This window comes from Lampetra planeri, chromosome 5 (genome assembly GCF_965212315.1).
Source record: "Lampetra planeri chromosome 5, kcLamPlan1.2.h2, whole genome shotgun sequence".
Taxonomy (NCBI): Eukaryota; Metazoa; Chordata; class Hyperoartia; order Petromyzontiformes; family Petromyzontidae; genus Lampetra; species Lampetra planeri.
Window position 1 is genome coordinate 14,691,754 of NC_136111.1, and position 15,709 is coordinate 14,707,462.

At 49.0% G+C, this 15,709-nt stretch overlaps 1 protein-coding gene across 3 annotated transcripts; it reads left to right on the forward strand.

The window, feature by feature from the left end:
- The first annotated feature begins 1,699 nt into the window (after nucleotides 1–1,699).
- LOC144718968 (histone H4 transcription factor-like) lies at nucleotides 1,700–14,654 on the forward strand. 3 transcript variants are annotated; one of them, XM_078594617.1, is made up of 10 exons: nucleotides 1,700–1,837; nucleotides 4,441–4,585; nucleotides 5,018–5,352; nucleotides 5,832–5,946; nucleotides 7,368–7,520; nucleotides 8,698–8,775; nucleotides 11,219–11,339; nucleotides 12,273–12,411; nucleotides 13,348–13,472; nucleotides 14,065–14,654. In XM_078594617.1, exons 2-10 carry the CDS (start codon nucleotides 4,441–4,443, stop codon nucleotides 14,321–14,323), a joined length of 1,470 nt encoding a protein of 489 aa, XP_078450743.1. In that variant the 5' UTR covers nucleotides 1,700–1,837; the 3' UTR covers nucleotides 14,324–14,654. The 3 variants fall into 3 exon arrangements, with proteins under 3 accessions (XP_078450743.1, XP_078450744.1, XP_078450745.1); XM_078594618.1 differs by lacking the exon at nucleotides 1,700–1,837 and adding an exon at nucleotides 2,524–2,608; XM_078594619.1 differs by lacking the exon at nucleotides 1,700–1,837 and adding an exon at nucleotides 2,607–2,671.
- The last annotated feature ends 1,055 nt before the right edge of the window (nucleotides 14,655–15,709 follow it).

Consider the following 15,709-nt stretch of genomic DNA (forward strand, 5'->3'; position numbering starts at 1 on the left):
TGCAATAAAAACTAGGTTCTCAATTGTAGATGATTGTCTTATTAAAATCACAAGTGACTGCACACTACAAAAAGGGGTATATTAAAATAGTGTATACACAGAAATTAGAAAGTTCCAGGTCTGGGATTTTTCAGTTTGTCATGCAACAATCTCATAGCAGAGTGTGTCGGGAATGGTCCCCACCATCTCTGGAAAGGGTCACAAATTAACGTGAAGGATTTTTGGGATGTAGTTCTGTGAACAATGTCTTTCGCTGACACTTTCTACGTAATTTTGACTGCATCTCGTGACATGATGCCGATGGTACGATAGGCATAAACTAACGATGGAGCATAAACTAAGAAAAAAACCACCAAAAGGTAAACAAACATCCAAGCTCAGTGGGTTGGGGGCCATGTCACAATGCTCAACCAAGTGGCCGGAAGGCGTTCCTGCACTGCTCCCTGGTGGCATACGTGGAGATGGCAGCACTCGTTGCAATATATGTTCATTTGGATTCATAAATAATTTTAATCAAACTGCAATTCAAGATCCCATACATAGAGGGCACCTGCGGAATGGGGAAGAGGGCACGACGTGGCAGAGAGAGAATAATTGTACGGTACAGGATACACGATGGATTATATTGATAACAGGATGCGGAGACAAAGACGGTCATAGGTGGAGGGAGAAAATACTTTCGCACGGACTTGACCAGCGAGCTACAAGGAGTCAGCAGTGCAGATGGCTACAGATCGAGGGCAGCAGAGGAAAAGGAGCGACCTCCCACGCTCTACTTATTTTGTTCCATCGTTAGGCAGCTCCATTACTTTCGTCACGCCACCAAGTTCAAGTTCATTTCATTTATTAGGTATAGCCCTGTGAGCCATCCTTCAATCCACCAAACATGCTCTTCCCAATACAGTGGAAACCCGTCATGCCTTACTTTGACAACAAATTTCATATTGTCAGAATGCCCATACCCAAAACTGCTGTTATAGCCGCCATAGATTTGCGCATTGAGTTTGGTGAGATTTTTGGCGTTTGCTTAATTTTTTTTTAGATAAATGGGTCTTCCATCCCCTGCCAACGAGACACTGAACGTTGAAACCGGGCCAGAGTTCACTTGCGACGTTGTTCGTTCGTGCCAAGAGCCGTGCGTGCGGCTGACGGGATGAGTAAATATACTCTTAGGTTTTTCGGTAAAGTCACGTAGGTAAAAAATAATCGAAAAAATAATAGAAATAAAAGAAAAAAATCACGACGTTTCGGAGGCAACACAAGTCTCCGTCATCAGGTGGGACCGTCACAGCTACCACCTGATGACGGAGACTTGTGTTGCCTCCGAAACGGCGTGATTTATTATTTTATTTCTATTATTTTTTCTATAAATTTGTATTATTTATTTTTTACCTACGTGACTTTACTGAAAAATCTAAAATTATGAATCCTTGCAGTCATGAAAGCTTCAAATCTAGAAGGGACGAGTAAACTAACTCTTGTCACGTGTGGGACAGGAGGCGGATTGCGTGAGACCGGGCACCCATCCAACAGCATCCTGCCCGAATCATCATTGGCCACGATCGATCCACTTGCTGGACGGATCTCCCCTTCCCCGCGACCCGGAACCCGTCGCGATCCCGCGATGTTATCGATCCGACGGCGTCCACACAGTTCCTCCCGCACGCGGAATGATTCACGACAATGATTGATTATTTTCCGTTGCTCCGTCTCCTTCCTGCGCGTGCGCTCCCACGTGACCGGCTCGCAGCGGCAGCGGCGGAAGAGGAAGAGGCGGAGGAGGAGGCGGAGGCGGTGAGCGACGCGGAGACCGCGAGGGACGACGAGGAGAGAGACGGTGAGACACGGGGGGGGGGGGGGAGAGAGAGAGACGAGGTGGGAGAGAGACGAGGTGGGAGAGAGACGAGGTGGGAGAGAGACGAGGTGGGAGAGAGACGAGGTGGGAGAGAGACGAGGGGGGAGAGACGAGGGGGGAGAGAGACGAGGTGGGAGAGAGACGAGGGGGGAGAGACGAGGGGGGAGAGAGACGAGGTGGGAGAGAGACGAGGTGGGAGAGAGACGAGGGGGGAGAGACGAGGGGGGAGAGAGACGAGGTGGGAGAGAGACGGTGAGACACGGGGGGGAGAGAGAGACGAGGTGGGAGAGAGACGAGGGGGGAGAGACGAGGGGGGAGAGAGACGAGGTGGGAGAGAGACGGTGAGACGAGGTGGGGGGGGGGGAGAGAAACGGTGAGACACGGGGGGGAGACGAGGTGGGGGGGGGGGGAGACGAGGTGGGGGGGGGGAGACGAGGGGGGGGGGGAGACGAGGTGGGGGGGGGGGAGACGAGGTGGGGAGAGAGACTGAGAGAGACGCCGTTACGACCCGGGGACGGCGACACTGAGACAGAGACTGGGCGACACTGAGACAGAGACTGGGAGAGACAGAGACTGGGAGAGACAGAGACTGGGAGAGACTGAGAGACAGAGACTGGGAGACGGCAGAATGAGTGGCGAGATGGGAGTCTGAGACGAGGGGGTGATGATGATGATGGTGGGAGATTGCGAGAGGGACAAAGGGCAAGAGCGACGGACACACAGGACAGGGAGGGACACGCCGAGTGGGAGACGGTGAGACGGACACGGAGGCCCAGATGTGGGAGACACAGGGGGATAGGGACAAAGGTTCATTCCGTGAGTGCCTTTGTAGTATATACTGTGCCCATGGTAAGCGTGCGTGTGAGTGATGTGTCATGGGGGTTGAGTGCCATGTTGTGTGTGTGTGTCTTCTGTTTCGACACTTAATGTGGCCTTAAAAGTGCCTTAAAGCGAACATGGCCTGGCACAGGCGCCGTGGTGACGACACCGCCACTTAGTGGCGAATGGCGGTTGTTGAGCGGTTTCACGTTGTGTGTGAGTGCTGTGCCATGTGGTGTGAGTGCCATTGGGTGTATGTGTGGCATGGTGTGTGTGATGTGACATGGGGTGTGTGTGCTATTTGATGTTGTGTGTGAGTGCTGTGCCATGTGGTGTGAGTGCCATTGGGTGTGTGATGTGACATGGAGTGTGTGTGTGCTGTTTGATGTTGTGTGTGTGTGTGATGTGACATGGTGTGTGTGTGTGCTGTTTGATGTTGTGTGTGAGTGTTGTGATATGGTGTGTGTGTGTGCTGTTTGATATTGTGTGTGTGTGATGTGACATGGTGTGTGTGTGTGCTGTTTGATGTTGTGTGTGTGATGTGCCATGTTGTGTGACTGCCATTGGGTGTGTGATGTGGCATGGTGTGTGTGATGTGACATGGTGTGTGTGTGTGTGATGTGACATGGTGTGTGTGTGTGCTGTTTCACGTTGTGTGTGAGTGTTGTGCCATGTGGTGTGAGTGCCATTGGGTGTGTGATGTGGCATGGTGTGTGTGCTGTTTCACGTTATGTGTGAGTGTTGTGCCATGTGGTGTGAGTGCCATTGGGTGTGTGATGTGACATGGAGTGTGTGTGTGTGCTGTTTGATGTTGTGTGTGTGTGTGATGTGCCATGTTGTGTGAGTGCCATTGGGTGTGTGATGTGACATGGTGTGTGTGTGTGCCGTTTGATGTGTGTGTGTGATGTGCCATGTGGGTTTCAGTTTAATTTATTTGGTGTAGCCCTGTGAGCCATTCGGCTCTTGAATCGGGTGCAACCGCAACAAACAAAACAACAAAAACGTGAACAAGAAAACATCTGAAAGTGACTATGCGCAAACAGAAAAATCCAGGAAAAAACTGCAAAGTCTTCCAGAAAAAAAGCACCGTACATCAACGCTGTGCAAAAAAATTCAAACAACAACAACAACCACAAGACAACTTAGATTAAAGCCATCATTCTAACTCAGTACTACAACAAACAAACATGACCAAACCAAAACACTTTTCGAAATCACCAAAATAAAGCCATAAAAGCAATGTAACAGTGAACATAGGAACTGTGACCGAAATTTCACAATAAACGACAAACAACATGTACTACCAAACCCTGTAGCCATAGCTGGCTGCATGAGTCACTCCACAACAGCAGGAGCATCAGTAGGAGTATCAAAAATTTTAAAATGCACCTTTAAAGATCAGCACACTAAATCAAAAGACAAGATCATACGTTGCAACGGTCATCCGGAACGAAAACATTTGATTTTAGGCCACTGAATAGCAGTGGCAGCTAGGGGGGTACAACTCCTCTAGAGCAGTTTTGAGTGAAGATCTCATATAGGGGTGTAGGGGCCACAGATGGGGCATCATCTCGGTCTGTCAACCCATGGCACATGTTGGGTCTGTCCCGTGACCTCCAGTCAGCGAGCCTTCGACACTCCACGTGGCCTCAGAGTGCACCTGGCCTGGCACAGGCGTCGTGGTGACGACACCGCCACTGAGTGACGAATAGAGTGAGTGTTGTGTATGTGATGTGCCACGCTGTGTGTGCTGTGCGTGTGAGCAGATGTCGCCACGGAGGTGTGCCAAGAAGATGGTGCCGATTCTCCAGTGCGAGTGGGGCACCTGTGCATTTGTCTCCTCCAGCATTGAGGTGTTCAGCAGCCACGTGGGCTCCCACCTGCGTGCCCACCTATCCCAGATTTCCACAGGTGTGGGGACGATATATTTTTTCATTTGATAGACATGTGACCTTGTTCAGTCATTCCTGTTACCGTGTGCTTGTTTCTTGATGGCAAATTAACAAGGATGTATTGTCATCGCAAACAGTACAGTTATGTCAGTTGCGAACCCGACTGCAGTTAACAAAGTGCACACGCGCACGTGTGTTGTGTATGTTATTTATGTGCACAGCCATGCATACACCAGTGACGGTAATCTGAACCAGTCCTGGGTCTCACCTAGACCTCAAATGAGTACTCGGTGTGGTAAACATTGCCACTGGGGAGACAAAGGCGGCCGGACATGGTGCTGCCCGCCCACCCCTTCTTGTGCCGTGCCAGCCCCTCAGGGGGTTCACTTACAGTACTTGCCCCAACAGTCTAGTAAGGCTATACGGGGGGAACTTGTCTTTGTGTGCCTAGGCGAGGTGACCTGCCTGTGGAGGGAATGCGGCTTCACAGCATACGAGGGTCCGCCCGAGTTAGAACGTCACATCTACTTCCACGCCTTCCACACCAAACTCAAGCAGCTGGGCCTGTTCGTCCTCGATTCGTGCAAGGCAGCCATCCCCTCGGTAGACCCTGCTGCCGACGCTTCGTTGCCGCAACTGCAGGAGGAGGCAGCGCTGCTGCCTGGCGGCGCGTGCGACCAGGGCGCGGTGATGCGGAGCGTGCCGAGTTGCGGCCTCGACAGCCACACGCGCAACCTCGTGCCCGAGCTGCCCGACAGCTTCAAGTGCCAGTGGGATGGCTGCGAAGTGAGCACACACACACACCCACCACGAAGATGCTCTGTGTAATCTTAACAGACTTTTGGGACCGGCAAGGTACACGAGGGGGTGGGTGGCCAGCACCATGCCTTTGGCTCCCCAGTGCCGCTGTTTACACACTACACCAGATACTAATTTAAGGCTGATTTGTCGTAGGGGAGGCCCACAATTCAGATAATTGTCACTTGTGTTGGCCTTGAGTGGGAATCGAACCCGGGTGACCGGGTTCGTAACGCAGTCCCCACTACTTATATATACTGTACTATAAATACACACATATGCTGTACGCTTACAATCGCATCGCATATCATAAGCGGTTAACCAATTGCTATGTGCGTGATCCTATTAATCTATTATTTGATGAGCTGATGCCCAGTTTCATTGCCTTTGCTGTGTGTACATTGCGTGCGATATGCGGTGTGTACGTGTGGCATGCGTCCCCTGCCTCTGTCTGGTGTGTATTGCAGAGTAAATTCTCTCACCCTGAGTGGTTTTACCGGCACGTGGATTCCCACACAGAGAAGTTCAAGCAGTCCGGCGCGGTCAACACTGACGGAGGTTCTATCACCTGCCTTTGGAAAGGTTCGCTGCTCACGCGTGTGACCCTGTGTCCCATTTGCTCTTTGCCCATGACCTGTGTGTGTGTCTGCTCGCGTGTGTGTGTTCAGTGTGTCGGACGTGGTGCTGGCCACCCTCCCACTACCTCGTGTGCCATGCCGGCCTTCATAGGTGCTCACTAATAGCACTTGCCCAAACAGTCTGTTCAGGCTATACGGGAGATCTTTGTGTGTTGGGAGCGGTGGGTCAATGGTTCATGCACTGCGCTAAGAACCCGGTGACCCGAGTTTGATTCCTGCCCACGATCAATGACAGTAGCGAATATTTGAACCAGTCCTGGGTCTCCTCTAGGTCGACTGCCTTAAATCAGTACCTGGTGCGGTGTTTAAGGATCAGCACTGGGAAGACTAAGGCGATCGGGCGTGGTGCTGGCCACCCACCTCCTAGTGTGCCGTGCTGCCCTTCATAGGTGCTTGCTAACAGCACTTGCCCCAACAGTCTCGTTATAGGTTATACCAGAGATGTTTGTTAATGTGTCCTGCTGCATTGGATGTTTTCTCGCGTGCTCTGTCATGTTGTACGGTGGATGTCGTGTTCATTCAAAACAATGTCCACACATGTACAGTTCATTATTGTCAATCCATTACTGGATGAGGGGCTTCCCACACCGCGCAGGTTGTGGGGTTCATGGGACTTACTTTTCCACGCTGGTAAATGCAGGTTGGTGAAGGGTGTAGATATAAGTACGTATCTATGTATGTATGTTGAACTTCTTTAGCACTGTGCGTAGCCAACCGTGCTAATCTAAGGTGTGGGAAAGTACAGTCCACAAATGTATTTTTCTGCACTGCCGATAGATTGCTAATAGTGGCGGACACCCCCATAACCTGCTTTCTGAAGAAGGGGAAATCCCCTTCTTAAAGGTCATTTGTCCGCGCCAACTATCGGTTAAGGAAATTTATTTGATTTTATATTTTTTTGTCTATTTGTGCACCGTTTTCGATTTCCTCTCACGTGGTTGTTTTTAGTGTGTTTTGTATTTTGTTGTTTTTGTGGTGAATTCTATTTTTTCGTTGTTTTGCTTTGTTTCTGTTATTACTTTTGTAATTTTGTTGACCCAAGCTACTCTTGCAAATTACACTGTATCCTGTATTTTAAGTTCTCACCTGTTAAACAAAATAAATCAAACTGTAAGCCACGTCCAGCGTGATGCGGCTGATGATGCTGATGGCATCCTCAAGCCCCACCCATTACCTCCCGTTCAGCGGCACATGCGGGAACTGCTTTAACATTTATTGAATTTTTACAACTACAGTCGTGTTATCTGATTAGTTAAGCAATTGAACCGATATTTGATCGCGTAATCCATTGCTTTGAAAAAAAGGTAAACATATCCGTTTGTGCAGATGCATCGTTGTTGTTGGGTTCCCCCTTTGCTCTCTCAGAATGCGAGGCCACGTGCCGCATGCGCTTCCGCCTGTGCGAGCACTTGCGCTCGCATACGCAGGAGAGGGTGGTTGCATGCCCCACTTGCGGAGGCATGTTCTCCAACAACACCAAGCTCATCGACCACGTCACACGTCACCAGACCAACCAGGGTAACGAACGCAACAGTCTACCACGTAGCCCTGTAATACTGCTACCGCCAGTGTTGTTAGCAAGTGGCTATTAAGGCCAGCACGACGCCCAAGTCAGTTAAGGGTAGTCGGGCACCGATCCTGAATATCTTAGTTTCCCTGCTGTGATTCCCAGTGCTGATGCTCTTGCCCCACGGCGGCAGGAGGGTGTTCAAGGCTGCTGAGTCAACCCGTGTCGGTGTAAATGCATGAATAGGCGAATGGTACCAGTCTAACGTCAAAGTAGAGTGAGTATAATGAGCTCTTTTTAGTCATGGGCAGGGATCGGAAGCCTAAATTACAAGAAGAGCCATTTTTTTAGAAATCGGTAAAAACTCAATATTTCAAGAGCCGCCAAGGCATGTGATTACGAGACGGTGGTCCTTAGTAAGTAACATCACGCAGCATCCCTTAAAGAGCCGCATGTTACCGACCCCCGTTCACGGGGGAATTGATCTGCAAAACCTGAAGGGCAATGGAAATCGTGGCACTACAAGCATGGTGATGCGATTCTGTCGAGTGCAAAGACAACAGAGAAGCAGCAGTGGTAACTTCCTTGAGTCCTTCGGCTTTGGGGCTCCCAAGCTCGTTGAGCTGGTTATTTGAATACCATCTGACCCAGAGGTGCTGTCGTCACGTTTATTGATGCCATAGAGTAGACGTATCATCCAAGTGCAACAAGTAGAGTAAGGGTTGAGTGGTATTTGTGGTGTTTTATTTGCACATTGTACTTTGCTATGGTGTATTTGCAAGTGGTATGTGTGCTGTGGTGTGTTGTGTTGGTGAATTGTGTATGTCGGTGAGTGGTATGTGTGTTATGTTGTGTGATGATGAGTGGTATGCGTGTTATGTGATGGTGAGGTGTAAGCGTGATGTGTTGTGTGATGGTGAGTGTTATGCGTGTCGTGTGATGTTCGAGGTCCTCAGCCAGTCGTGGAAATTCCACATTCCTATGATGAGGACCAGCCTACCTAGATGATAACGACTGTTGCCCTTCTTAAAGTGGTACTAGTATAGTGCATGTACTGCTTGTTGTTCTGTGGAGTGTATGGGTTGTTTGTAGTGGGCACGTGTGCAATAGTAAGTTGTTGTGTGTTCACGATGCAATGTCATTGACAAGGTGATGCAATCTTAATGTGTACGTGGTGCATGCTTGCAGTGGCAGTATTTCAGTGTTCCCACTGCTCCAAGAACTTCACGAGTGAACGGATCTTGAGAGACCACATGCGACACCACAGTGAGTTTTGCACAATCGCCACCACCAACGCAGCATGGTTCTCTTTAAAATGCTGCACCGCACACATCACATACACCGTCACATCTTCGAGAGCCAATGAAAACAAGGCACACCAACTCAAAATATACCACCACAATCACCACCATGTATAACCACTATACAGAGTCGTTACCACACACCACTCCACTTTGAAGCACCAATTATGGCTTCGTCATTGAATGCAAAATGCATGAACTCCACCTCTCACAATGTCACTCAACCCAAGTCGGTATCCGTGAGAGTATTTTGAAGTTCATTTTTTAAACTCCTTACAGAAGTATTTAAATACATATTTTACCATCTAGGAAATATTGACTTTGTATTTTACTTTGGCAGAAGAGAGGCACTTTTGTGCTCACACCTAATTCCCCAACCACCAAGTCTTAGATTGTCTCACGTTTGCTTCTGTGCCTCCAAACCTACCTTGCGAACAGCCTGAGCCGCATGTCTTGCGTTGGTCTCCCGGGTTTTTGCGTTCCGCCTGGTTGCGTTCCATTTCGCTCCCATGGGCACTTTGCTTTGCTGCCCTCTTCTCCCTGTGCCTAACCCCTGCCCCCACCTCAGTTCTCCAGGCTTTACCCCCTTCTTGTTTGAATCCTCTATAAAGGGGTCTGCTTTACAGACCGGATAGAGTAAGTGCAACCCTCAGCATCTATTCTTTGCTGTTGTGTGCAATGTGTGGTAGATTTCATTGCATGGAATGTGATAGGCATGTGTTTCTTCACCCCATCCATGATTTTATTCGCACTCAGGATCACAGTTTGTTTAAAAGAATTACAGACAGACCTCGCTTATTGCTCAAGATACGTTACTGGAGAAGTGAGCGCAAATAGAATCAGCACTAACAGGGGTCCGACAGCATTATTTCTTATGCATGAGCAATTTATGAGAGCTTCATTGCAGTATCCGTAAGAGCACAAATAATAATCCAGGTAGAAAACATGTTATATATTTCAAAAAACTAATTTATTTTCACGTCAGTAAATATTATGTACTCTACTCAAGTGCATTCTACTGTACTTCTAAAGGCAGCGGTGGGAGACGAGCTTGGGGGAGCTGGTGCTCTCCCCATCTGAGTTCTATTAGTGATGCCCTCAGTCGACATTTCTGTGGTGAGGTTTCTTTTAGGTGGAGCCTCTGAGACTCTATATTGGTGTCGCGAGTCCTCACCTGGATAAATGTACTGTAATAAAACTGGAGTGGGAAAAAAAAATCGATATTTGTATGTAACCATGGCCACGAATTGTAATAATCGAATTGCGCGTGGTGGAGTGCTGATTGGCTTAGGGTGTGCGGCATCTCTCATTGGCTGAGCGAATGTAAACAAAGTTGGTGGTGGGTGCATTTTATCGGCCGACTGGCGCTGCGTGTTCTCACTCAAAAGCGAGTTTGGATTTTATTTTTTTCGTCAAACAAAAAATTCTCCAGGACAAAGAGCAACATCACGATTCAATGTTCGACGGGGTCGCGCTATGCAAGATCTGCCTCTACATACTTTTTTCTAATTTGTGCTGTCTCGTATTGTCTGTACTGTCTCATAACATTTCATATATTCTTAGTCTAATTTATTTTCTACTCTTAGGTTTTTTCGGTAAAGTCACGTAGGTAAAAAATAAAATTAAAATTAATAAAAGTAAAATAAAAATCACGACGTTTCGGAGGCAACACAAGCTTCCGTCTTCAGGTGGAACCGTCACAGCACACTTGCTGTATCAAGTACTTTACCGTCACAGCATGCTTGCTGTATCAAGTACTTAACTTGACACAGCAAGCGTGCTGTGGCGGTTCCACCTGAAGACGGAAGCTTGTGTTGCCTCCGAAACGTCGTGATTTTTATTTTACTTTTATTTATTTTTATTTTTTACCTACGTGACTTTACCGAAAAAACCTAAGAGTATGAATCCTTGCAGTCAGGAAAGCTTCAAATCTAGAATTAATTTATTTTCTCATCGATACCCTCTTGTTTTGACCATATCACTCGTGCCGTCTGTGCACTGGCTTCGTTGTTTAACTTCGTGTGTACTGTCTTGTTTCCACTGTCTTGTTTGTACCGTCTATCCTGATTGTACTTCTAGTTTTTTCTCTCCTGTTAATTCCGATCGTTATTCTAATGGGAAATGTGGATAAAATGTCCACGCCTTGAAGAACATTATTAATATACACAGTTCTGCAATTGTTATCCTGGGTGTTAAAATATACCTTAACTGATGTCAATAATCGATCATCAATGACTCAATGTTGATGTGTTCATAAATAAAATACTGCCTTGAAAGAAATGATATAAAATTGGTGACGTCTAGGGCAATGGCCCTTCTTTGTAGCACGTAAATGAACTGCTGAGTCAGTGGATCGTTTCATGCCTAACGTGACATTTGATATCCGTGCTGTCTGGTATTGAATGCAGTCAACCACTACAAGTGCCCTTTCTGCGACATGACATGCCCGGCCCCATCTTCGCTGCGCCATCACATCCGGTACCGGCATGAGCCGGAGAAACCCTTCCCCTGCTCGATGTGCCAGCACGGGTACGGTGCCTGCACGCACTATCGCATAGTTCACTACACGCACAAACACATTTCACATGGCACATAACCAGCCATGTTAAGCATTGTAGTTCAAATCCTACGATGAAAAATATACACACATGCATTAAGCTGATAAGTATCTGGGAGGCTCAACCAGGGCACATGGTGAGTTGGCCCCACTTGAATATGGCTACATCCACTCAACCACTCGCCCCATCCTTTCCATAACGTTTGCCCAGCCGACTGCTCATAGGCCCTCGCACATATCTGCCAACCCTACCCACAACCCAGATGTTGAGCATGAGACTAGAAAATGTTTACCTGGGACAAAATCCAGATTCTTACAAATGCTTTAGAACACCAGGACTGCCCCACCCAAAGCAGAATGTTTGGTCGCTTTACATCTACAACACTCACAATACACACATTGTATTGTGCACTGCACAGTATTATCTGACAATATCTGTCATGCCATCGCAGATGGAATTTGTGGCTTTCGCTGGGTTTGGTCAAAATGAGCATGTGGCAGCTGCCATTATTTAAATTGTACTGCATATGATGATATAAACAGTACTTGGAGAAAATCCATGGGTTAACACATAAAAAACTGCCCTATAAACCTGGCGGCCCGAGTTCAAATAGCTCAGCTAATACCATTGACCAGTACCTCATTGGTGCTGGGCCTCCCCTAGGTCCACTCAGCATAGAATGGTTAGCTCGTACGGTATGTAAACATCGCCACTTAGGGAGACAAAGCCAGCTGGGCGTGGTTATCGCCACCCACCCCCTCTTGTGCCGTGCCAGGTTTTATAGTTGCTCGTTAATTGCACTTGCCCCAACAGTCTGTTAAGGCTATATGGGGTATCTTTGTATTTGTGGTGTTCTGCGGGCTGATGTGGACGCCGTGCCCGGCTCCGCTGTGCGTGGGCGTAGATGTAAGAATCAGGCAGACCTGCGTCGCCACATGGAGACGCACTCCACTGGGAAGCCCCACATCTGCGATGCGCCGGGGTGCGACTTCACCGCGCGCACAGTCAACACCGTGCGGCAGCACTACCGGCGCGTGCATCAGGTGAGCAACAACCACCAGCTCTGTGAAAAATAACCGCAATAACCGCCACAACAACCGCAACCACCACTGTGAATAACAACAACCACAACTGCTACAACAACCGCAACTGTCAATAACAAACGAAACTGCCACAACAACTGCAACCACCGCAGTGAATAGCAACTGCAACAATAACCACAACAATCGCAACCACCATTATGAGCAACAACCGCAAGAATAACCACAACAATAGCCACAACTTCCACAACAACTGTAACCACCACTATGAATAAAAACCGCTACAAATAACCACAACCAGCGCCACCACTGCGAATAACAATGCCAACAACCACAAACAACCACAAACAACCACCAGCATGAATATCATCCTCAACCGTGTCATACAGCGCTAATAGCATCCACAGCAGGCAGCAACCACTAAACACAACACAAACAACAAAGAATGCGAGTTGGTACGTACAAACACAGCCATTTTGTCAATCCACTGCCAGACCAGGCCTCCCTATGCCATGCGGGTCATCGGGGGGGGTTATTTGACCATACTTCACCACGCTGCCCGGTGCAGGTTGGTGAAGGCGAGGAGCGTCGGATCCCGGGATTTGGAGGACACGCCATGTTTGTCGTCACGCTGTCCCCCGTTGCTGTGTCCCCACTGTGCTCCAGGGTCCCGCTTGTGCCTCGGCGTGCCGCTTGCGTCTCGATGTGCCGCGTGTGCTCCAACATGCCGCGTGTGCTCCAGGGTACCGCGTGTGCTCCAGGGTACCGCGTGTGCTCCAACGTGCCGCGTGTGCTCCAGGGTACCGCGTGTGCTCCAGGGTACCGCGTGTGCTCCAACGTGCCGCGTGTGCTCCAGGGTACCGCGTGTGCTCCAACGTGCCGCGTGTGCTCCAACATGCCGCGTGTGATCCAACGTGCCGCGTGTGCTCCGGTGTGCAGGGCGCCGCGGCCGCGTGCTACAAATGCCACTGCTGCGAGAAGGCCTTCTCGCGTGGCAGCACCCTCACCAAGCACCTGCGCGTGGCTCACCGCTTCCGCTGGCCGCCGGGATACCCACGCTTCCGGTACTCGAGCTGCATCATCTTCTTTTAAAGATGAGCCACAGTCATGCGATTGTGGCTGTGCAACTCAAACTATGGACCACGTAGTAAACCACTGTAGTTCTGCGCTCCTTCAACGGAGGAGGAATAGCAATGCTACATGAACTCTCTCCAGAAGCCCTCCCGTCCTGACGAGCACACCTGGACATTGGCATCCAGCTCCTGAGCATACTGCCATACGCAAGAATAGAAGACCCTTGCCTACCACCCACACACCTCCATACCAAGAGAAAGGATCCCCCATATAGCCTCAACTGTTGGGGCAAAGTGCCTTTAGATAGCACCTATGGAGGCTGGCACACGAGGGTGTGGGCGGCCAGCACTACACCCGATGCGTTTGGTCTCCCCAGCAGTGATGTTTACACATTGTGCCAGGTATCTCTTTTAAGGCAGAGCCAAAAGAGGAGCAAATATTTTTAAGTAAAAATACATTTTGACTCGTGCAAGAAGTCTTCTGTGTATGATGATGTTGTACAGTAGGTGGTGGTAGTGTGTGTGGAAGCCTTCATCCAGCAGTGGATTGACCATGGCTGGTGATGACGACGACGGTGTGTAGGTACCAGGAGCACGAGGACGGGTACCGGCGCGTGCAGCTTGTGCGCTACGAGACCGTGGAGCTTGCGGAGCAGCTCATCAAGGACTGCGAAGAAGAGCAACACCAGCAGCACATGCAGCAGCTGGAACTGGAACAACAGCAGCAGCAGCAGGAGGAGACAGAGCAGCTGGAGACAGAGCAGCTGGAACTGCAGCTGGAACTGCAGCTGGAACTGCAGCTGGAAGAGCAGCAGCAGGAGACGCTGCAGCAGACGGAATAACACCTGCATTCGCAGGAGACTCAAATGCTGTCATATCCAGAGGACCTAAACCTGCATTGAGTTGACCAATAGTCAACATTTTAACTTGGAATTTTATTAAGCCCTATAAGAATGAATTACTTTTATTGACATGGCTGGTGTCTTACGCGAGATGAAAGAGCAAGTGTCGGCCAATTTGCGATCCCAGATTTTAAGAACCAAACACACCAATTTTACTGCACGTTAACACTTTGTAATGCAGTCTTGTTACAACGTATTTCACGAATATCTTTTTTATGCAATGCTTTGTTTGTGCTGTAATTTAAACCCATAATAAAAGTGTCACCTTTTGTAGCAGAGTCAAGCATGTGAATTGAACACACCCAATTGAGGAAAAGAACTACCTAACCGTGTGGCGTCAGATCACTTCCACATTAGTGGGTAGTGATGTTAGAGTTGACAATCGAGATGCTAAGAAGTGCACAAAGAAGCAAGGAGAGATGCATGTGTTACATTTATGATCCTTATGGCGGTACCCCGGGGTACCAAATAATACAAAAGGGCCGAGGCAATTAAATGTTATTCCTGAGACACTTTTTTCCAGGGGTGTACTTAACTCCACGACTGGGGTACCAATCAATCCGAAATCAGTGCTACTTCGTGATGTCGAAACGCAGCAAGGACGATTGCGCTGAAACCCTGAACGCTCGCGGTACGCACCGTAGTGGTGCATCGTGTAGAGCTCGTCGAGATGAGTCGATTTCCGCATCGCCGACCAACAGACTCAAAATTACTGCATCACGGACATTATGCGAGAGACAGAGTATTATGGTACCCCGGGGAACCGCCATAAGGTTCATATACCGAGAGGAACACATGAATAAGGCTGCGATGGAGGAGATGGAAAGTCATACCTCCATCCTAGTTGAGTCCGCTCAGCTCCACCGTCCCCCCGACTGGGCCAGCGCGGCCGTGAAGTCAGCGGATGGCGTGGTGCACGCGCAGTGTCGTCAACAGGGGGCCTTAAGTTGCCACCGCATGGCAGGAAAAGCCACGCCGGTGCACAGCCACAACTTCTGGTGCTCGGGCTCAGCACCTCATGATACAGCTATCGTGCTGTGACTGTTCCACCTGAAGACGGAAGCTTGTGTTGCCTCCGAAACGTCGTGATTTTTATTTTATTTTACTTTTATTAATTGTATTTTTTTACCTACGTGACTTTACCGAAAAAACCTAAGAATATGAATCCTTGCAGTCACGAAAGCTTCAAATCTAGAATCAGCACCTACCGGCCAACCTTCCACGACGTTGAAACAGACCAAGATGCCACTGGCACACACGAGTGCTGCCCTCTCCGAACGCCCGTGCCCAACTACAACGCAGAAGTCGGAATTGTCCTGTGGTGTG